Source organism: Numenius arquata, chromosome 20 (assembly GCF_964106895.1).
Source record: "Numenius arquata chromosome 20, bNumArq3.hap1.1, whole genome shotgun sequence".
NCBI classification, from domain to species: domain Eukaryota; kingdom Metazoa; phylum Chordata; class Aves; order Charadriiformes; family Scolopacidae; genus Numenius; species Numenius arquata.
Genome location: NC_133595.1, coordinates 6,522,435 through 6,546,092, shown reverse-complemented (window position 1 = coordinate 6,546,092; position 23,658 = coordinate 6,522,435). Strand labels below are relative to the sequence as shown.

Genomic DNA, 23,658 nt, shown 5'->3' with positions numbered 1-23,658 from the left:
TCCTTTTCACTGGGGTGAATCGTCCTGTGATGGCTGCTTGTGCATTCTCAGATAACCAGGGGGGAAAAAGCCAAACCCAAAACGGTTAAATGGGTTAGGAGATGAAGATGGTGAGAAGTGGATGGGGAATAGTTCCTTCTCATTGGGCTCTGCTGTTGCTGAGAAGGAATGATGAGTTCTGGAGCAGGTGAAGCCAGGGGCCATGGACAATAAAGATCTCGCCCAAAGTACCTTTCTGGTACCGTTGTGGGACTTCACTGGTCAGTCGCTGCTATGACCTCTAAGTGAGATTCTTCATGGTAAGGAGAAGCCAAATAAGAACTACTGAAAAAGAGGTACTTTGGACAAAGTGAGATCATCCTGGAGCTGGTGCCAGTCCCGCTGGGAACATCTGACTCTACAGCATTTTTCTAAGATTTAAACTTACTTCCCCCCCCTTAAATGCCACAGGCAAACTAGAGCATTGTACCATAAAAAAAAAAAAAGAAAAAAAAAAGTCTTCAAATCGTACTCTTGATGCTGGGAGCCAGAGATGCCACCACTTTGCTGGACTGAGGTGACACATGTTGGATTGGATTTCTATATTTGTTCTTTGTTGGGGGAATATGGAGCTCGAGTGGAGTTTTTTTGAGGGCTTCAACCATTGGGGAACCTGCAAAAAAGGCAGCTGCAATCATGCAATTATCTTGAAGAGTGAGGTCTTAGTGCGCAGCCTTAGCTGGTGCTGGGTGTCATTAATGCTTGAAGCCCGTTCCTTTCTCCTGGTGCCCTGGGTCCCTGCCAGCAGCCTCTGGCCCAGGCACTGTTGGTTATTTGTTGCTGGGGCATCTTGTTGCTTTTCTCTGTCTCTATAGGCGGTGGGTCTGATTTTTCCAGGAAAGCAGCTGGGAACAAGGAAAAGCTAATTTCACAACCACAGAGCCTGCTTTGCAGACCACTGAAATGAAATATTTTCATTGTCTTCAACTTGTCTGAAATGAAGTCCAGATTTGTCCCCATTTCCTTTCTGCCTCCCAGTCTGGGGAGAGTCTTCCCAGTGGAGAGGGACTTGCTAGTCATTAACAGAACAAATTTCTGAGGGGAAGAAGAAACGCTGGGGACCTGAGAGAAGTAGGATAAAGATCCGAATAGATGTTCCAAAGCAAAAAAACCTCCACTGTTTCCTAGAGGCCAAGTTTTTAAACGTGTATATGGCCCTCTGCAGATCAGCTGCTCTGAAGACAGTTGCTGCAGGGAAAATTTTCAGTTGTGGCCCTCCCCTTCTTTAAAAAGTGCTGCAGGTGCTAGGAAGAGGTAGGAGAATCAGAAAATGGCTAAGGAAAGAAAATAGATTGAGTCATGATGAGTTGGAGCTGGGATCGACCCATTAAACTCATTGATGAGGTGTGCATCACATGGAAGTGTTTGAAAATGCTTGAGGCTGCCAAAAGTGTGTGTGTGCAATAGTGACTGGTTCTCCATGACTGGCACCAGGAAGATTCCAGAGAAAGTGTGGGAGCGCTGAGTTTTCATGGCTGGGGGTACTAATGTTCTAACCCACAGCGTTTTGTGTGTGTGATTCAGCAACAAGGGAGGTCTTGCCTGGAAAGCATTACTTCTTCCCTCCACATCCAGAGCTTTTTGCCCAAACACGAGCATCTCATGAAAATTTCCCCCTGAAGACCCATCTACAGCAAACACACGATGGAGGAAAAGGTACTTCCATCAAAACCAGCTTGATGTCACCCAGTGATTTGAAGTGCTCAACCTGTTGCCTTTTGCCATAACATTTCACATATTTTCAGAGTCATCTCCACCGTTTTAATTGTTGCGTTAAGGTACAGTTGAGTTCCAGGACAGCAGCAGCAGCATTTCTGCAGCAGGGTAGGGAGGTTGTTGCCATTCTGTATGAGTATCTGATTCGCACTTGAGTTTTGCTGTGAGACCTTGAAAGGACAGGAATGTTGTTTATTCCGTGTGATAGTTCTTCCAGCACTACAGGATCACACTGTAGCAGAACTGAGGTGCATCAGATTTTCAGTAGCAAAAACTGAACAGCCATCAATAGACTCAAGTTAGATGGAAAAGAGACTGAAATTGGAGGAGACATTCTTCATTCCGATGAATCCCATAATTTGTGTGCATCTGCTAACAGCGTTGGTTAATGGTTTCCGTTACATTTTTCTAATTTCTTTTTAGCAGTCCCTGTGGAGCACGAGATGAATGTTGTCCTCTAGTCTTCTCTTTTCCCCTCCCATAGGAGGTACACAGTGCCTCCTTCCTACAGACCTGTAGGGCAATATCCCTCCATAAAACACATTCCTCAATTTAAGAGGGTTTTTTGGAAATGTCACTGAAAATACCTTCTGTCATTTCCCCCCAGGTTTATTTGTATTTGAGTCCGGTGGCGATGGAAGCCCTGGGGAGCTTTGCCCAGGAGGCTGGGGAGCGGATTGCTGGTCTGCAGGTCTTTTGCCTCCCTCTAGTGTTTGATGTCTTTATTTTCTTGTAAACTACCGGGACTGAGTTCTGCCGTGACCTGACTGTGCCCGAGGTCTGCTGCACAGAGAGGAAGAATAAAAGCAAAAACAACTTGGAGATCTTTTAGACCAGATCTATGAACAGTGTAAAATGACTTAGGTTGCATCCTGCTGACATCCACCAGCTTGGGAGCCACTCTACACCATCTTAATTTTAAGTACATCCAGACTGTTTGGTTGCAGTTATATCTTTCTGCTTCTCTTTTTCTTCTGGGATCGTTTCCGTGCTTAGCTCTTATTCTGCATTGATGCTAATCTTGCCAGTGTGAATTGGTAGAGTGAGACGGGATCTTTGCCCCAGAGATGAAGACTAGCTGCATAACTTGCCTTTTTGAATGTGCTGAAAGTCTGCACGTAGTGCTCAGAAACAGGTTCTCTGAAGAGGAGGAATTGGTTGGCTGACAGTTTTGGTGTGGTTCGTTCAGACACCGGCTTCTGATACATCCTTTCAATGATAAAAGTCCAAACCCCATATCTCCTTTTATTTTTAAGCAACAGCGATTTTGGAAAAAATACTTATACAAAGGAATATAAGGATTAGTCCTACCGGTGGGACTCCATACTTTGGCAACACAGATTTTGTGTCTCTAGTTCACTACTGTGATTCCAATCTGGAAGGAATCTTCCCTGGCTAATAAGTGTTACCAGTTTAGTTTCTAATACATCCCAGCTACTGGCCTCCTTGTAGGTACCCTCAGTCCTACCGGAGGCAGGGATAGCTGGCAGGAGATGGGGGGAAGTTTGCAGTGATGGTAACCCCATTGATCCCGCTGTGTTGCTAAAACATGTGAAAACAGAAGTCTTTGTTTCCCAGACCTGTCTATCCAAGTGAAAGTACTTGTAGTCACACCTCATTTCATTGACACGAGTGGCAAAACTGCAAGGGACCGACTCATGAGAAGAAATAATCCTCCAAGTGAAAGATGATTTTGTTCTTTTACAAATAAATTCATGCAGGTGGATAAAAAACACCCTTGGAATCTCCGCGCGGGTCCCGAGTCACAGCTTGGGAGTGTGTCGGAGGGCTCGGAGCTTTGGGTTTCTTTTTGTCGTATCTCTTTAAGCAAATACTTATTTGCTGAGCACCCAGGGTGTGGTGGGCTTTTTGAATTCACAGAGACAAGCAACAACCATCACTGTAATTCAAAGGATACCTTTTTAAACGGGCTGGCTTATTCTCTGTGTGGTAATGAAGTGCACCGCTATATAAATGAAGGAAAGGGTGAGCAGCTTTTATGCCTCAGGACACTCTCTGCTCCCTGCAGGGGACAGCAAGACTATTTGCTCTATCACGGAGAGCACAGCACTAATAGCAAGAGATTTTCTGCCTTATATTTATTTTCCACTGAAGTGGTAAGGCCTGAACTCCGCAAGAAGCAAGATGTTAGCTCTGATGGAGCAGTGATTTGCCAAGGTGGTGTGTTCTGCATTCCTATGTACACTCTTTAATTGGATTAGCCTGTGGTTTGACTGCGACATGAAAGTGGGTTATCTCCTCTCTTCGGCGCTTTATGGGGACACAGAAAGCTTTTTGTGAGTCATAGATCCAGCCTTATCATGGCTGTTCCAAGGTAGTCATCTGACAATTACACAACTCGTTATATTTTCAGTTGTCAAAAGTGAAAGCAAAGCTAATAGAGCAAAACCAGAGCTCTTTGCAGATTTGGTCTTTGTGTGGATACCACCTGGGTCTCTGAGGAATTCAGGAGGTCATTAAGTACCAACTGAAGAGACCAAAGGGTTGGATGTTAATATTTTGCCTGAGTTCCATGCTGCAAAAACTACATAAAGCTCAGTATCTCAGAAAATACCGCTTCTGCTACAGTTATCTGCTAGTCCTGCCCAAGGAAGCCTTCCCCATTGTTGCCCAGGAATTCTCACGTGTGGTGAAGTGATGGATTCATGGCATACTTTCCATACCAAGAGTACTCTCACGTGCTTGCAGAACCAGAGCGTGTGCCTGCGCACACAGGCAGGACAGAAAGTTGAATGCACGGTTTTACAGAAACCTTCAGTGCTTTAGGCTTTACTCTGTCAGAATTCCAAAATTGAAAGTGTGAGAAATGACTGGCCATCAGTGGCTACCACTCTTGGAAAGTCCTCTTTGAAGTGTACTAGGTTGGTCATTCCTGACTTAAACCAGTACCAAATGGCTAGTTACATGATGAAGACTAAGGCCATACCTTTACTTTGCTGTTTATCTTGCCTGGTTTGATGATCATACAAGGATTGAAGTTTAGCAGTCATGGGTGGAATGAATGTCAGCAGGTGAGCGAATCACCCCTGTGAATGTGATTTTTGTAATTGCTTCACTATACCAGAAATGGCAGCAGAGAATTGATGATGTTTTGGATTCTCAATATTGTTAAATCTTGTTGAGTTGTGCCATTGCTGGAGAGGTACCCAGGTCTGGCTCTGCGTAGGAGGATTTGGCTCTGGAAGCGGTGTGTGACAGTGTGCTGGTGGGATCTGGTAATGATTAAACTTTCAGAAAATAGAAAATAATAAATAGAAATAATTTTAACAGACCTTTTGGCAGCCTCTAATGCACTTAACTTCTCTTGTTTCATCCCGGTAGAAAAATCATTCCAGTGTCACAGGTAATTCAGTCACTGAGCTGTGATTTAGCCCTTGACAGAAAGCAGCTGAATATTCTGCGAAGTGAATGTCCTCTTTCATGGAAAGGGGAAAAGAGAGAAGTCATTAGCTTAGGACTTCCCTGAAGAAGTATTTTTTAACGAACAAAAGATTCCTTGAGACCCAAGGATGCAGTTCTGAAATCTTCATTTCCTGGCTGTCATTTTTTGGGGATTTCTAGAAAGAAAGGTGAACTTTTCCCAAATACCTCACCTGAAAAACATGGCCCTCTAAATGTTTTTCTCTGGGCTGTGTGCTCCAAACCGTAACCCCTCTCTCCTGGCAGCACCCACCAGTGACTTGCTGTTCTGTGAAATCCAAGAGGTGATGGGTTTAAAGCTTGCCCTGTGCCAGGCACCTCAATGGGCTCTGTGCCCGACGGGCTTCCATTGAAGCAGCTATTCAAAGCAATTTCTTCTGAGCCACAGATGTGTGTCTCTGCTCTCTTATTAGCATAAGCTGCAGAGAAGCCACCTGCACTGTGGAAAATGTCATGATCGGCAGAGAATCCATGAGCTCATTGCTTAAACAGAGCCCATCTCAGTTCTCATGAAGCACAAAGGGCACTGGTCCTCTGCAGGGGACGGAGTCTGAATTCTTGAGATACCTGAAATAAAGTAGTCTGTCTGCCATTATAATGCTGCCCGACTCTCATATAAGGCTAGATAATTAACATTAATAACGCTAAATAACCAGTATTGATCCCGATACCTGAGGGCTAAAATAAAAATGTAAAGACAGTTGTTCTGGTTTGAGCCACGTGGGATTGATTTCTCTTTCAGTAATTTTACTTTTTGGTAAGGTCTCTCTTCTGAGAACTCCTTGCCCCGGTGCCGGAGCCCTGAGCCCTTCCCTTCCTCCCGAAGCCCCAGCACTCGCAGGGTCCCACATGGGCTGGGAGTGCACGGCTTCCTGGGATGGAATGGGCTGGGTATGATCCTGGTGTATTTTATATTGGCATCGGGATCAATATTGGTTCTTTAGTGTTATTAATGGTAATTATCTAGTCTTATTCTATTACATATGTTTACTTTTCAACCCTTGGGTTTCCTTGCTTTTTTCCCAAATCCCTTTCCTGGGGTGGGGTGACAGAATAATTGCCTAAACGACGGTAAATTGTTGTGGGTTCCTCAAACCCTAACAATGCGAGAGGAGAATTATATGGCAAGGGGTGGGTGCTCAGCCCCTTTGCTGTCCCTAGTCCTTCCCTGGGGAAGGCAGGACGGTCCCTGGGTCAGGATGGTCCCTGGGGAAGAGGGATGATCCCTCGGGAAGACAGGACAGTCCCTTGGGAAGGAAGGATGGTCCCTGGGGAAGGCAGGACAGTCCCTTGGGAAGGAAGGATGGTCCCTGGGGAAGGCAGGACGGTCCCTGGAGAAGGCAGGATGGTCCCTGGGGAAGGAAGGATGGTCCCTGGGGAAGGCAGGACGGTCCCTTGGGAAGGAAGGACGGTCCCTGGGGAAGGCAGGACGGTCCCTGGAGAAGGCAGGATGGTCCCTGGGGAAGAGGGATGATCCCTGGGGAAGGCAGGATGGTCCCTGGGGAAGGCAGGACGGTCCCTGGGGAAGGCAGGATGGTCCCTGGGGAAGAGGGATGATCCCTGGGGAAGGCAGGATGGTCCCTGGGGAAGGCAGGACGGTCCCTGGGGAAGGCAGGATGGTCCCTGGGGAAGAGGGATGATCCCTGGGGAAGGCAGGATGGTCCCTGGGGAAGGCAGGACGGTCCCTGGGGAAGAGGGATGATCCCTGGGGAAGGCAGGATGGTCCCTGGGGAAGGCAGGACGGTCCCTGGGGAAGAGGGATGGGACCAGCACCAGGAGGTTGCCGCAACCAGCCCCGCTCCCCGCCGGCTGTGGTGCCGCCGCGCCGCCAGGGGGCGCCCTGCGGGATGGCGGCGGCCCGAGCGGCGCTGGCGGGAGCGGGGAAGGAGGGGGGGCTGCCCCGGCGGCCCCGCGCCCCCGCCGCCCGCCCGCCCCCGCGCTGCCCGCCGGCCCCGGGGAGCCGGGCCCCGCGGCGGCCCCGCTGCCCAGCGCGGCGGAGGCGGGGGGAGCGGCGGCGGGCCGGAGGATGCAGGCGGGGCGGGCGGCGGCGGGCTGCCGTTCCCGGGTCGGGCAGCTAGAGAGCAGTGCAGGGAGCGAAATCCCGGCCGAGGAGCCCCTGCGCGGCGGCGGCCGGGCGCTGGGAGCTCCCTTCCTGTCGGGGGCGGCTCTGGGCCGGAGGCCGTGAGAGGAGCCGAGCGGCGGCGGAGGCCCGGGCCGGCTCCCCCCCTGCCCCTCTCCCATGGCGGAGACTAAAATCATCTACCACATAGACGAGGAGGAGACCCCCTATCTGGTGAAGCTGCCCGTCCCGCCGGAAAAAGTCACTCTGGCCGATTTCAAAAATGTCCTCAGCAACCGGCCCGTCCACAGCTACAAGTTCTTCTTCAAGTCCATGGACCAGGATTTCGGGTGAGCGGCTCCGGGCCGGCGGGGGCCGCCCGTGCCGGGGCTGGGGAGGGGGGTGTCGGCGGGGGGGGGGGGGCGGCCGGGTCCCTGCCCCTCCTCTCCTCCCCGCGCCCCTTCCCGCTGACAGCCGAGGGGAGGGCTTTCAGCGGCCCCGAGCGGCAGACACCTGCTCGGCTGGCGGCGGCGGGCTCCACCGCGGCCCCCGGCCTGTCGCCGGGCCGGGCCGCTGGGCTTCGCCGCCCGGGTGCGGCCCTGCCCGCCGCGCACTGCGGCGCCCGCCCGGCGCTAGGCCCCGCCGGCAGCGGGGGGAAAGCAGCCGCCAGTGCCGCTAACATGGCGGCCCGGCCCGCCCCGGCAGCTGACAGCCCCGGCCGGACCCCGCCAGCGGGGCCAGGAGGCCTCTCGGCCGGGTGTTTCAGTCAGCGCCCAGCCGGGCGGGCCCGGCTCCCTCGGCTTGAGGCCGTGAGGTGGTGACCGGCAGCCTGTCAGCCCGGCGGGGCCAGGCCCCCGGGGGTCGTGGCGGGAGCCCTTCGCCGGGGAGGGGGATTTCTGAGGAGCCGAGGAGAGTCGGGCCGCAGAGGCGCGGAAAGGTGAAGCCTTGTGGAAATGGAGAAACGCCGGTGGGAAAACGGGGGTGGCTCTTCAGGGTCTGCCTTCGCAGGGCGGCGGGTGTCAAAGGGTCGGTGGCCGAAAAGGACACTTTTTTTTTTTTGGCCAAAAAGGCCACGTCTTGGCAGGGTCTGCTCCCCATCTTGGCACTGCCAAAGGAAGCCGAGGGCCGGGCTGCAGAGCCACCTTTGTGATGGTGTTGGCCAGATTTCTGACTGGAGCGAGGAGATTTTTGACATGGCTCTCGTCTCCCCACACAAATGCCACGCCGGGTTGCATGGCACCGGGCTTATGTGCAGCCATAATAAAATAAACCAATAAAACCCCCTTTGAACAGTTTGCCAGGCAGTAACTTTCGAAACGTATCAATCCTTTTTGTGGCGAATCGCTTCTCTTTGTACTCGCGTCTGTCACTGGGAAGACAATTTTACAAATTTAAATGCCTTGCCAGTAAAAAAGAGAGCAGGTTTCTGGAAACTAATATGGACCTGACTTTAAAATAACACCATGTCTGAGGTGCAAATTTTGTGTTTGGTGAGATATATCATCCCAGGCATCCTTTTACATATTGTGTAGCCTCCCTCTTATCCGTGAGACCTGAAGCCTTTAATGTTAATTGTGTTTTTATCCAGCGTTTTAAAATGGGTATTGTTTGTTGACAAGCATTTCTGTGTGGCGAGTTGTTAGTATTGGCGTGTGACTGTAGGAGTGTTCATGTATTGACTTCTTGTTTTTCTGGATAGTGAAAACATTCTTTGGGGAAACAACTGTACAAACTGTTTGTTTTCAAAATAAGGTCTTTGAAATCGTCTACTCATAAATTTTTCTCCTTCACCCTCAAGTGACGGGGACACGTGTCCTGCAGTTGTCGTATAAATTCAAGCTCTTAAGTATTTGTGGTGCAACCTCAATAAAGGATGGTGGGTTTGTTGAGCCACCACATGCATTCGTTCCCTCTGCTGCAGAAATTCAGCACTAGAAAATGTAAACTCTGCTGAGGCGTGTTGAACCTGCTGGGACGATCTCTTAACACGTTTGGGTGTTCTTCAGCTCTGACCAGGTGACAGAGTTACTGATAGAAATCCTACAGTGGATTCTCCTGTTAGTCTCGAAAGTGGGGTGAAAATGGTCTGTTCTTGCATTGGAGATGGAAATGATGGTTGGGAATGATTGGAGATGGAGGTGATGGAAGCCGAAAGGCCGCAAGTGGATGATGAGGATTAGGACCTGTAAATTCTGTTCTCTTATTTAATCAATAGTCTCGAATATAACTACTGAATGCGTTAGGGTGGCAATCCATTGTCTTGAGACAGCTAGAAGGAACTCTCTCGATGGTGGCTCTTGCAGGGCAACAAGCTGATGATCAGATTTTTGTCTGCTTTTGGTTTTTTTGTCAATCAAATTTTTGTTCCTCTCTGAATCCTAAATGCTTGTGAAAAATAGAGAATTAGAAGGAGACTGATATAAATTTTGGCTGCCTTAGCAAGTGCTAATAGTAAATGTGGGCTTTTTTTCATCATCTCGTCTTCAAACTGACGTTTTTAATTGTTGTTGCGAATAGGTAATTATAGATGGAGTTGCCACTAACCGGAACAAAATCTTATATCTAATTTCTACCTTATGTGCCTGAAAATGTCCTCCATGGAAACTCTTTTCTGTGTGTTCTCTAAATGGCACTTGGGCTTAAACTACAGTACCATTTTGGTTTTAAGTGTGGTGGTGTTCCACAGTTGCAGTCTTCTGCTCCTGGCGCTCCTGCTCGGTGGCCGTGCGGGGCTGTGATTTGGCACGGTGACCCCCGCTTGGCAGGGCGGCTGGTGAATCCCAGCGCGCAGCGAAAAAGTACTTCTTGCGTTAGGAAAGCAAATGTTTTCCTGGAGAAGTGGAAGCCTCCTGGAGAAGCCAGCGATCGGGGAAACTGACTTCGCAATACCCTGCACATGTTGTTGTAATTAAGGCACAGCCTTTCCTGGATCCTGAAATAATGTAATAAATAATTGTGTTCAGAAACGGTGGATGTGTTGAATTGTTTCCAACTGGGAAAGACAGAGAGTTGCTAAGGATTGGACGGGAATTCCGTTGGGGACGTGGAGCTGTATCAAGCTGTGTTATGGAATTAAGCAGGTTTGTGTTTTGTGTACCTGTGCTGAGTTACCAGGCTGCTTTCAGCTTTGCTTCTCGGAAGCTGCAGGAGAAGAAAGGTGAAGGAGCAGGGTACTTCCCTCTGTGCTTTGGTGACAGTTTATATTTCCTACTCTGCCTTGCAGTCTTAATGGTACGCTACCAGTAAAGCTGTGGAAAATAGATACAATGTGGAACCTTCATCTTGATTTTCCTGGCAGTGTTACTTTGACATAAAACTGCTTTTCCTGTGCCATTTCATTCTCAAGGGTGACTTTTGCGCTAACTCCTGATGGGATGGACCTATCCTTATTCTGAAAGCCCAGGCTTTCCTCCTGATTCCATCTGTAGGTATGATGTTGTTTTTAAGGTGCAGGGTGTCTAACTGCGTTCTGACTTTAAGACTCAACCTTTGTAAGCACTTTGCAGCTTCTATTTTTATTCTAGTCGGTGGGAAAATAAGCAGGGACATTACAGGATCAGACTCGTTAATGTGATAGTATCCGCCAGCAATGAGATTTAGAAAAGGTGATATTTGTGATATGTATTTTATAGACATGGAGCTCTGTCATCGGCTTGCTTAGTTGCTTCCAGCGCCTGATTCTTTCCTCTCAGGGGAAGAGCTCAGAGGTCACTTCCGATCACTGAAATTGTTGATTCTAAGGTTACAGCCACACACATCCTTACGATAACGTATAATGCAGTTTTGTTGATTCTTTGATGATTGGAAAATGACAAATAATGAATACATCTGAAAATAAAGCTATAGTTCGTGATGCCTGGGCTCTCAAGACTGAACCTCTCTGCATAAACTGTGTTGGATCCAAACAGTTCATAATGAATCTGTGACATGCTATAAAAGGAATTCTTACCTGTTTGCTCTTAGATGTTTGGTATTTCCAGAGGTTTTCTTGTAAAACACTATTACTAACTTCCAAAAATACAAAATTGTAAATGTGTATCATCCAGGCTTTCCCATAAGTTACGTGTTTTAATTTTGTTATACGACAATCTACTTTGTGGCTCCGCGTTACTGGTTTCACCTCTGGTCAGTACAGGATGCTCTGCAGGAGAGAGTCAGAGGAAGGACTGTAACATCTTAAATTCGTAGCCTGTACAAAAGCTGATGCTGATAAATAAACTTTCCCTTGCACTGTTCTGTCTTCCTTCGCTCTGCTCCGTCCCGGTGTGGCTGGGGCAGGAGCTGGTGACGGTGTCTCAGTACTGCGGGGTAGAAGAGCAAGCCAGTCTTAGGCTCTGCAGTCTTTATCTGTCGAATACCAGAGTGTGTCCCTTCTGCCATCCTTCTGGGTGAGGTTCAAGTCCTCATTCTTTCCATTGTGTGAACTAATACTCTTTTGATTATACTTCTTCAGGGAGTACTTTGAGGAGTGGCTTTTTAGGCATTCCTTTGGTATCAGCAAAAGAACTTCCTTTTCAACTATACTTTTAGGTGCAGCTGTTTCTCGTGCAGAAACTAATTTTCTTAGTACTTGGCGTGTTGAAAACTAGCAACCAATTGGGATTTAAAGCAGCAGGAATCTGGTTTGGGATTGGGATTATGAGCTGAATGGGGCATTTTTTGATAGAAGAAGAAGGTGAGAAGCACTGTTACATGTCTTTTCTCATGGAGGCGGTGTACCATCTCTGTTTTCACCCTTGCCCCAAGAAGAGTCCTAACTGAGAAACGGGATTCCTAATTGACAGATGTCTAGCTATGGAGATGCAGAACAATTTCATAATTGGGAAAGCTTTTAGAGACAAGATATTAAAAAAAAACCACCCTCAAAGTATTTTTCATGGGAACAAATGAAAGTAGGAGCTGCCCATTGATCAATGAGGCTTAGGCAATCGATGCTTAAAGTGCCGTTTGGAGGCTAGACATACGTAATTTAAAAAAGAGAGCTGATTGGCGTGTTATATTGGCAGAATTCTGCGCTCATGGAATGTAACTCTGAAAGCTGTTGTAAAAATCCAGCAACCAAAGGAACATTGGGCAAAACCATGGCAGCCTTATTTCTGCCTGTTCCATGTCACTCAGGTGCCACAGAGTTCTAGACTCTGAGCTCAGGGGAAAGTTTTGGGGCTGAGTCCTGTGCCTGGAAAACTGTTTCCGTGCTTATTCAGGGATAAGGCAGCAATACTGGACCCTTGCAGGTGGGATTCTGCCTTTCGGGTGGACTCTGTTGTGCTGTGTAGTAGTAAGAGCATAGTTTTGGGTTGGATTTTTGTGGGGTTTTTTTGGTAGTTCTTGCAACAAAGATTTTAATGAGGTATTTTTGCTGGTGTTTTTAAGGAGAACCTCTCAAGACTAAAGAGCAGCATGAAAGGATGCCTACCTCCATACTTGTTTGAAAACTGAACAAGCAGGTGACAGAGGCTGATATAGGTCAGTTACAGGTAGGAGTTTGTCTTTTTTGAAACAGAATAAAATGAAGGCAAGTGATTCATATTTGCATTAGAAAATATGGAGCTGGCAGAATAATGTACAGAGGAGGCATGTGCTGAATTCACTGATCTCTGCAGCTCTGTGACAAGGGTTGATACCCACAGAATGACTCTGTGGAGCAGAACTAGGCAAGGGGACGTTGAGGTGACTACTACGATGAAAGCTCTGGCATATATTTTAGCTGTATATATGGAAAGTTTCAGAAATACTACTCAGACTACAAGACCTAAATGAAGGCTGGATGTGAGGGTCCAGAGAGCATCCAGAATTCAAGACAATGTCCATGTTCCTCACCTGAATGATGGGCAGGTAGATGAGCAGGTAAGAAGAGGTGTGCCATCTAACTTTTGGCCTTGAAATATAAGCAAGATTATCTTTACAAAGCAACCACGTAGAATCTCCCTTTGTGTGCTTGTTTTCCCACGTGCATTTCTGTCTCCTCCCTGTTTAGTCTCTTTTACCTTCAGTGTTATTGAGGGAACAGGGTGTTTTTAGGAGGGGTGAATGACTAAGGAAGTTGTTCCACAAGGGCAGAACTAATGAAAGCAGATTTCCTGAAGACTTATGTCCTTTCAATTTTAACCCTCTGTATTTTCTCCCTTATCTCAGGCTTCTTCAGCACTTAGCAGCTATTCAGAGATCTGAGATACAGTTAGACAGAGAAAAAGACAGCAGCTCACTTAGAAGGTTTTTAACCTTCTGAAGGATTGGGGCTTCAACTGGTGATGCAGTCCCGTAATTTACCATGTAGATCTTTGCAAATGCCTGTGGCGTGTTTACTGAAAATATCTTTTGGATAGCAAGCGTGGTTGAACAGATGGTGCAACAAATGGGTTTCTTTTAAAGATTTATTTATTTATTTATTTTATCCTGTACCCTTTTTGGCCAGGTTTGCCTGTCTGTAGGCTAGAAAGGAACGATTGCATAATAATCCAAGTTGTCTTCAGGTCAGGCTGGGACAGCTGTTCCCAGGGATGGGAAAGGCTTGGCTGAGTGAGAACGTGAATGCAAGGCATGTCACCGCCCCTGGCTAAGATTCATCACCCTTCTCTGCTGCTGCCCGCGCTGCTTTGGGAGGCTGCAGCAGGGAATGTGGCAGCACTGAAGCTCTGCTTGGGACCGATCCAAAGCCTGGTGAAGTCACTGGGAGTCTTTCTCTGAAATGCACTGAATTTTGAGCCATTTTCTAGTGGAACTGTTCTGTTGCGTGAACAATACAGGTTTGAGTGTGTAACTTGTAGTGAGGGCAGTGGGAGGAAAATGCTTTTTAAGAAAGGCTTTCCTCAAAAAACCCACAGATGGTTAAGTAGTTTGAGTTGTGAAGATGCTTGGATTTTTATTAGTTCGTTGAGACAGGTAATAAACCCGAGTATGGTGACTCTGGCTTTACAGCTCAGTGGGTTGGTCGTGGTCCTTTCCAGCTTTCATTCCACTCCGCATGGTCTGTTGCACACTTAAATGCTGTACATGTTGCGGAAGTCTTGGTCTGCTGTTGGTGGAGGAGTAAAAAGTGAATGCCAAGTTTCAGCTTGATTCAATCAAATAAATCTGGAATCATATTCTCAAAATAGGGATTACTGAGGGCAGGTCCCAGGCCTGAGTGTCTGGATCAACAGCAACCACATGGAGGCCTTCAGGGGAAGGAGAATTCTTACGACAGGAAGGGAGATTTCATTAGTACCAGCAGAAAGTTGGAGTACTGTTACTAGTGGAAGAAAATGGATAGTTGCATAGTTAAAGCACTGAACTGAGACTTGGGAAATAGAAAAAAAAATTGTATTTAGCCACAGATTTAGGCTTGGACTCAGCAAAGCACTTCAACTCAACACACTGAAGCGTAGTGTTGAATTGAGGCCTGTGTTAGCTACTTGCCTAATGAGAATAGCCTTTATTTATTTATCTTTTCCCCATTTTCTCTGCTGAAATTTATAAACTTTCTGCAGACTGTGCCTCTTGCTGCATATATTTATACAGCACCTAGCACTGGGGTGCTTTTCTGTTTGCTGACATCAGAAAGCACTATTGTAGTACAAATAATAAAAATATGTGTAAGAACACCAGCCTAATAGACCTCAAAGCTCGTGCCCTGTAACCACACTAGGTTAGCTTACACATGTTTTGCCAAGCTGATTCTGATAGCTGTCTACAGTACAAGTCGCTGCTTATTTTAACGTCCCAACTGTAATGTAATCTAAATATTTAAAACAACCACTTTTTTCTGCTGGAACCTGAGGACTGCTCTGCTCTGAGGGTGGAGTATGTTATATTTATTAAAAGCTAATGCTATGAAAACACGCTAAAGGGATACATCAGGTTTGGTCTGCTTCCTGTGGCTAGTGATCTGCAGTGGGACAAGTTAGAAAAACAAGTTTACTACTGTTCATTTAATGAACACCTCCATGGAGTGTGTGCACAGTTTTGTTTTTCTTTTTTTCCAGTGCTCAGGTAGACTTGTTTTGGCTTAAGAATACACACACGGACTGTACAGCTGTTGGGAACGTTAACAATCTCTATAGGATTCATGTTCAGCAACTTATCTGTGGGCTTGCTGTATCTCTAATTAAAATTTGCCTGTGCAGTAAGTTGAATTAAATGGGATTTATTTAATAATAATTTTGGAAAGATTATCACCATTTTAGCCTGGCACAGGAGGGTCAACAGGCAACCAGGAGGAGACCCAGATGCACCAGGAGGAGATCCACATTCAGTGCTTTGGAACCAACCATAAATAGCAATGGAATAGATTAAAATTTTGAATTAAGGAATTAATTTACATACAGTATTAACGCCTGAAAAGATTTCCATGGTATATTTGAGATTAGTACAGCAGGCTCCCTTCCCTTAGGGCCACGAAAATGATCAGGGGGTTGGAACACCTCTGCTACGAGGACAGACTGAGGGAGCTGGGGTTGTTCAGCCTGGAGAAGAGGAGGCTCTGGGGAGACCTAATAGCAGCCTTCCAGTGCCCGACAGTGCCCGGGGCTTGCAGGAAGGCTGGGGAGAGTCTGTCTGTTTACAAAGGCCTGCAGTGACAGGACGAGGGGCAATGGCTTCAAGTTGGAGAAGGGGAGATTGAGACTGGATATTAGGAACAAGTTCTTTACTCTGAGGGTGGTGGAACACTGGAACAGGTTGCCCAGGGAGGTGGTTGAGGCCCCTTCCCTGGAGATATTCAAGGTGAGGGTCGACGAGGCCCTGGGCGACCTGGTCTAGTTGGGGGTGTCCCTGCTGACTGCGGGGAGGTCGGACTAGATGACCTTTGGAGGTCCCTTCCGGCCCGGACCATTCTATGATTCTGTGATTCCCTTGGATTTTGCTTATTTACCTTCAAGCAGGAGTCTGGCATTTTCAAAAATAGCTTTGTTGGTGCTTGCATTTCAGATTCCACTTTAACTGCAGCCTGATAGGTGTTACCCTGACGCAGTGCAACCTGGTCAATTGTCATTCTGATTAGGGAGAATTCAATAGAATCAGCTGGTTGTTCCAATTAGTGATGCTGACTCAATACAACTCCTTCCAAATGCATTATTTCAGTTTATTTTATCGAGCTTTTTGGTTCCTTGAAATGCTGAGATTTCTGGATCTTATTTGGAAAGAAATCAAGAGAGAGGAAGCAAAGTGACAAGTATTAAACTTACTGAGTAAAGGCAGTGTCTAGAAGAGTTTTATTCCTGTTTTCGGTCTGTGTGGGAAAAGGAAGATGGTATTTCTGTGTGATGGAGGTGAAGTCAGCCTTTGTCCTTCCTGTGCCCACCAAATAATCCTGAGGTGAGCAAGTAAGTTCTGAGTGTTTCTTTTGCTTTTACATCTACACTAACTGGAGCAGCGCTGAACACTACGTGCTGAAAAACCCCAGGAGAACTTGAGAAGGCGGCTCAAAAAGGCGGCGGTGTCCTTTCAGTGGCTGGCTGCTACAGATAGACTTAATTTACCCTTTGTTCCTTGAAATCTGGCTTTGCCCTTGTGCTGCCAGGACTCAGCCCGTTGTAGAAGGAGCCAGCTGTGCTGTTGCTCATCCTTTGTTGGAATGTTTGGGATCGCTTGGCTGTGCTGGATAATGAAGAGGTGAAAATGGACACGGCACTGAATTGAGACAAATTGATATTGCTTGATCCTATAGTTATTTTTTGAAAAAGCTTGCTCATGCCTCATGGTTACTTTTTATTTATTCCATTATTTGCATTCTTTTTGCATAAGGATTTCCCTGTAGTTACTGAAGCTGAAGTCTCTAAACTACAATATTGTACTGAGCAAATACCTTTTCTGACGCAGTTTGATGGCTAATTACTTACGATATCCAGGACTGCATCTTTTCTTTGGCTATGTTATTTATAAAAAGAACAGGTGCCTCATCTTTTGCTAAATGTTTACTTTATGTGCTCTAATTGTGTTGTTACATGGCGATAATTAAGTCCTGCAAGGGACGCTTGTGCAATCTGCAAATAAATCCTCTTCTCTGGTAGTCTTGAGTAAATGTCACAGTGGCCTTCAGTAGCCAGCATTTTGAAATCCCTCTGCATGTAACTAATGGGAAAAACACATGTGAATTCAGTTTAACGCAGCTATTTGTTAAGAATTTTGCAAGATGTAGTATATGAAACCCCAGTTCCAAAGAACTGACTGTTTTCAGACAAGATACACTGAGTAGGTGGATTGGGAGAATTAAAAAGGGGAGTAGAGCATTCCTGACAATCTTTTAATATCAGTTTTACTGTTTGTTTAATCTGTGCTTGCTTTTATTCCCTTGATTGGGGTGCTGAGTCTGGACAGATGATCAAACTCATCTGTTTTTCTTGTCCCAGCAAAATGTGTTGTTTTTTCATAATCATTTAGGGTAGGTCTCACCCTGCTTCCGATGAAGTTAGAGGAAAACCATTTCTGAAAATCTCCCTGTTAGTGTTCAGAAATGCAGTCTTGCCTTGTTTATTCAAGAGTTTCAAAACAGGGTTTTTTTGCCTTATTTTTCTTCTGTTCAAAGATGTAGCAGTGAATGCAGGCAATGTTGCTTTTAAATTGGTCTGCATTGTTAGTTTAGCTCACAAAGCTGGTATTGCAGTTGGAAGCCTACTAGTAATTGAATCAAAATGTCTGCTTAAGAGCATGTTGGTGGCAATAAAATATATGAAAGCTGTAAAAATGTCCTTTCTCAATAGAACACCACTCAGTCTGTCTCGGTCTTCAGTTCTCTAAGCATATACCTGTGTTGTCCAAGAGTGGCTTGAAGTGGTACTGGGTAAGCGCTCTCTGGAATTGTTGTGGTGTGGTCCTTTTCCTGATACAATGGACCCTGTGAAAAAGCAGAACTGAAATAGATTCAGCCCTCTATTAGCATGATTATAACTGTAAGCCTTTACTTCTGCAAGCTACAGCACCACGATACAGAGACTTACCTTAGGTTAGCTTCAAACATGCTGCAACCTTCTACATGTGTTGGGTTTAGTCCATCAATAGCCAGTTAAAGTATTTTGGAAGATATTTTCTCATCATGATTTTATGATTTTAGTTGGCCTAAAAGTCAATGTGTTAAAAGGGGCAAATTTATAAGAGGTATTCTCAAGGAAGCAGCGTCTGTTGATAGTAACATCTGATTTCTTTTTTCCCCTCTGAGTTCATGGCAGCTCCCACTGTGTTCTGACCCTCTTTTACTTGGAGAGCATACAAAAAAGAAAATTCCTCTCCTTACACACCCTCCAAAAACTGGCAGATAGATGATCCTCTTCTGGAGGAAAAAAATGAAGAGGTCACGTCTACTCTCCTGAAAACCTGCAAATCTAAGAGCTGCATCCAGCTATCTCCTGAGAAGATCCTTTTAGATATGAATTTGTGCTTGGTTTTCCAAACATGATAATAACCTTGAGGCAAATGATACCACCTGGAGGGAAGATTTTAAGTGTACATCATATGTGCAGGAAAAGCTTTGCTACTTTTCTTTTTCTATCTGATTACTGCTTGCCTTTTAGCAAAGAACCTTCGGATTGTCCTGCCACTAGAATGCCTTTTTCTAAAGTAATTAAGCACCAACTCATATTTTAATGAGTGTGTTGGGGAAGGGGGAGGATGTCACTGGTGACTTTGCTGATGCTGTTCTGGGGTCCCAGTGCTCAGGGCAGACTACTGGAGGCTTGTCCTCCAATTTCTGCTGTGGAGTTTAATCGGTTGAGACAAGCTGCTGAGCAAACACAGAGGAATTTACAGTGCTTGAGGAAGGAACGGCCTAAATAGTTGCTCTATGATTCTGTTGTGGCTTATTTCCTTGTGAAATGTAAGTAACTGAGGGAATAGCGATCATTTTTGGTTATTTCAGTGGTCTTGGTAAGATAAAGTATGAAAATCATCTGGGAGGATATTCAAAGCATACAAAACATGACATTCTGCATTAGTTATTGGAGCGAAACGCTTGAGGGAAATAAGAGAACCCCTTCACCTTATGCTGTTGGCTTGCTATGGATCATTTGGCTATTGGGTTAATTTTTACCTATTTCATAATTTCTGAAGAAGATAACATCTCCTTTTGGAAAAGTACTCTGGCTTTTTTTTTTTTTTATCAAGCAGGTGAAGTGAGGATCGACATTCTTGGCTTTGGCAAATAATATAATTGGTGAAGATAACAATGCTTAATTAGTGTGAGAATTTCTGATTTGGATGGGGGGGGTGCGTGTGTCTGCCACAGGCAGAGGATGACTGTGATGCTGAAGGTGAATCAGCTAATTATTGATTGGAATGTGACTGATGGCTGACCTGATAGGGCTGTGATATGGGAGGTAGATACTGAGAAGGATGGCATCTTCACCTTAACTTGCAATCTCAGTTGGAATGATTGAGGTCTGGAGTCCATCTACAGCTCTGGAAAGCTGCTGGGTTTGCATAATTCTATTTTTGAAGTTATCTCTGATTTTGAAAGGAGAAGTGTCCTATAGAGGTCGTTCAGCAATTTGTGAGGAACAGCCCTAAAAGGCAACCTCCGGATTGGGATATATTTATTTATTTTTAACCTGCCTTTGCAGTTGTCAGTTCTGAGGTGTAGAAGTAGGTGCATTTGGAAAACCCTTTGTAAGTAAGTGTGTAAATACTGTTTACTAACAGCTGTCTTACTGTTGGGAACTGGGACAAGAGCCTGTGTCTTAATAACTGTTAGGCTGTTAAAGCCAAGCATCCACCACATAAAGTTTCAGAGGAATAGATAGATTTGAAAATTGTCTCAAAATAAGAGTTTTGTTAGCTAAATCCTATCTGAAACCTACCCTCTCCGTCTTCCCTCTGGAATGTGAAGAGAAGAATGACTATGAGGGTTGAGGCACTGGTTTGGGATTTGAGGTCTGAATTCAATTTTCCCTCTTCCGCCTACTCTGTACGTGACCTTGGGTAAGTGATCGAGACCCTGATATTACAACCAGTTAAACTTGTGCCTGCCTTAATTTACGGACATAAGTTGTGCCTTTGGAGGAGACTGTAAACATGTTAAAATGACATGCCTGGAAACTTCTAAATATTTTGGGGTTTTTATTTTGGGGTTTCAGTTCTCATTTGTAAAGAACTTCTAAATCAGACTAAAGCTCTAGCTGGCATACACGTGGAGAGTTTGCTCTTACAGAATACAGTGCAAACACATGGTATCTTGTCAGATTTCTCTATCCTTTAGTTTTGCTGAGTCTCAGAGAGACTCTTTCCTCCCCTCCCTGCCATTGCTTTTGGGCTGTCATTGTAGTAGAAGTCCTTTGCAATGACCAGCTTCAGTGACTGCTCCATTTTTATCCACATAAAGTTTTCTGTTGTGGTTGAATTGTTAAAATTATATAAATAAATCAAAATTCTTTGCCAGTACAGAAAGAATGAAACTACTAAAAGAGTGGGTTTGCAAGACTTTTAGGGTCTGCTTTTAAAATATGTTTATTTCCAGTTGTAATTTATGACCTATTTTAGTTATAGACACAAACTGAAAAAAGGTACAGTAAATGGAACAAAACTAACTGAGCCCAGAGACTTGCCTGGTAGAGAGATGAGGAGTGAGTAAGGATGCATGACAAGCTTTTTCTTTATTTGAAAAAGAATATGCAAAGAAGTGTCTGACACTAATTCCATTTTCCTCTTGCTGAGGAAGAAAGTGCACAGTGGTAGCAAGCAATGGCAAGGTATGAATGCTGCAGAAAACATGAATATTTAGGAATCTCTGGACCAAGTGTGTTATTTCTAACTAGAGGTGCTAGTTACAGTGTTGGATTCAAAGGAGAGGTTGGATTTCTGATGTCATGGAGAAATGTGGGAATACTTAGTCATTCGAGACTGTTGAGCAAGTGCAATGCTTGTAGACGTGCTTGACAAGTTCCTTGTTTCAGTCTATGCAAAAATCCTCACTGGCTTCAGTGGTGCTAGAAACTAATCCCAACATGCTACAGAATGTGCTTTCCAAAGAGTTTTGAGCTCCAAAGAGCTCTTTGGTGTTTTACTTATTTCGGGATGACTCTTGAACCGTGTGTCCTCATCAACTTTGAATGAAGATAACGAAAGTTTTCAATGGAGGGTGAATTTATTTATTGTTCTCAGTGCTGTTTCAGGTCTTCAGCTTGTAAGAATTACCGATAGGGTAAATGGAAGTGCTGTTCCTCATGTGATATTAGCTCGATGCATCTGAAGTAGAGCGATCAAATAGTTAATATTAAAAAGCCTGCCTCTTCTGTCTTTCAGATTGTCCCAGCAGGGGTTGCATTTCATGGTTGACATTAGCCATGCTGTTCCAGCTCCTGCTTCTTTCACATCCTGCTTTTCATCCCCCCTCCCTCCTTACGTTTTTTTAATACATCTCTTATTCAATGTGGTTAATAAGCAAATTTGTCATCTGCTTATTTTTGTCTTTGCTAACGCTCTCCCCACCCTCCCGTTCAGACCAAATTACCAGTAAGCCAGTGAATTGAAGATAATGCTACTGTGAATTATCCTTTGCTCCAGGGCAGCTTTGCATTCGGAGTGCCAAGCTGACTTTAGTTTGTGTGACTAAAACCAGGCAGTGCAAAAAGAACTGGGATTTTCATTCCTGCCAGGAGGGGCTCATGGGTGTCCAAGGGTGGTGATGAGGTTTAGGAGGCATCTCCTTGACAGGTTCATTTTGTGGGGACATCTTTGGCTGGTCTGTTTTGGCCTTGTCCTGTGAGTTGCTGCATGAATTGCACTTGCAATTAACTTTTTTAAAAGGTGGCAGAGACAAATACAGCATGGTCACTTGTGGTTTGAGGGATCCTTTGTGAAGATGGGCATCATGTTTCGTGAGGCAGAGTTTAAGCTTCCAGCAAGAAAATGGTCCTTACTCCGAAGAATTCACATTGCACCTGAGCAAAAAGGAACAAGCATGAGGGCAGGCAGCATTGGAGGTGGGTTTGTTTGGAATGAGAGGATCACGGTACAGTAAATAATGGGCTTAAAGTAAAACTTGTTGAAAAGTTTATATATAAATAAGAAGTTCCATCTAAACATGAGGAGGAACTTCTTTACTTTGAGGGTGGCAGAGCCCTGGAACAGGCTGCCCAGAGAGGTGGTGGAGTCTCTGTCTCTGGAGACATTCAAAACCCACCTGGACACGTTCCTGTGCAACCTGCTCTGGGTGGACCTGCTTTGGCAGAGGGGTTGGACTAGATGGTTTCCAGAGGTCCCTTCCAACCCCATATCATTCCGTGATTCTGATCCCCACCTTTGCAAATTTTGTGTGCACACAAATGATCTCTCCTTGAGAGGAGAAAAGAGGGGCGAATATCCCTGTTATCCTAGTGGTATAACATGAGCTTTCTTCAGAAGAACCACTTCTGAGGTGGCCAGAGCATGCTCTGTGAGCACTAGCACTTAAAAATGTAGCATCCTTCCAGCTGTAGGTTTTGTATTTGGATGTAAATGTAAACCCTTCTGCTTGGACTATACCTGCTCTATGCATCTGTGAAGTTCTGTGGCTCATTTCTTTCATCTAGTGGGTGAAGAAGTTCAAATGTGCTGTTTTTTTTCCATTAATAAGTATTGAGCACTAGTAAAGCTTTTCAGCTGGGTGAGGGCAGTCTGGAGAATCGAGACCAAAGTACAGTCTAATGTATTTCGGAGCAAGGGTGGGATTGCTGTATTGTACTAATTCTGGATAATATCCCAGTCATCTCTCTGGAACATTAAATGTTTTGCAATCTGGTTAAATATTGATGTAGTAAACTGAAAAACATCTCCTCACACAGACAAAATAACAACATGTCAGAAAAGGGAGAAATCCATTAAGATGTATCAGATCCACTTCCTTTTAAGGAAGAATCTTGCTTCTTTCTTTACATGAAATAAAAGTGAAAGTAACAGAAAATGAGTGAGTAGAAATTATATTTACTCGCTGTGCCCGAGGTCTGGGACTGTGGCCTGGGATATACAGGATGCAAGAACAAATTGATGACACAATTACCCAGCCAAGCCTGGCGAGCTGACTAAGGGTTGCTTCCAGTGATTGCTTCTGGATGCAATTGGTTTTGACAGCTTTGAGTCTGTCACTGTCATTCCAATAAAATGTGTTGCTTCAAATTAAGCAAAATAAGACCTTCTTTCTATTTTTATAGTCCTAGAAACTCTTGGGTCTTATTGTTCCTTTCTCCTTTTATCCTGGGGGCTTCTAGGAGCAATAGCAGTGGTGATTTGTCTCTGGATTCCAAGCTGACGAGAAGCTTTACAACGTGTCAGTTCCTAATTGGGACACTGTGAACTCTCAGCAGCAGATTGAACATCAGAATTAGAGCTCTGTAAGTTTGATTTCTTTGGAGTAATGTCACACAAATCAGGAAATGGCTTCGTAACTGTACACAAATAGGACAATCTTGTGGACATTCATGACCTTAGGGAACCGGTAAGGTTAAGTGATGGTGGCTTTT

At 45.3% G+C, this 23,658-nt stretch overlaps 1 protein-coding gene across 2 annotated transcripts in view; it reads left to right on the top strand.

Annotated features, from left to right (window-relative positions):
- Positions 1-7,344: 7,344 nt before the first annotated feature.
- The window catches only part of DVL1 (dishevelled segment polarity protein 1), a 73,857-nt gene continuing 57,543 nt past the window's right edge, over positions 7,345-23,658 (top strand). For both annotated transcript variants that reach the window (XM_074161746.1, XM_074161745.1), the window contains exon 1: positions 7,345-7,605. In XM_074161746.1, coding sequence (XP_074017847.1) covers positions 7,436-7,605 — 170 coding nt within the window. In that variant the 5' untranslated portion in view covers positions 7,345-7,435. The remainder of the gene's footprint in view (positions 7,606-23,658) is intronic.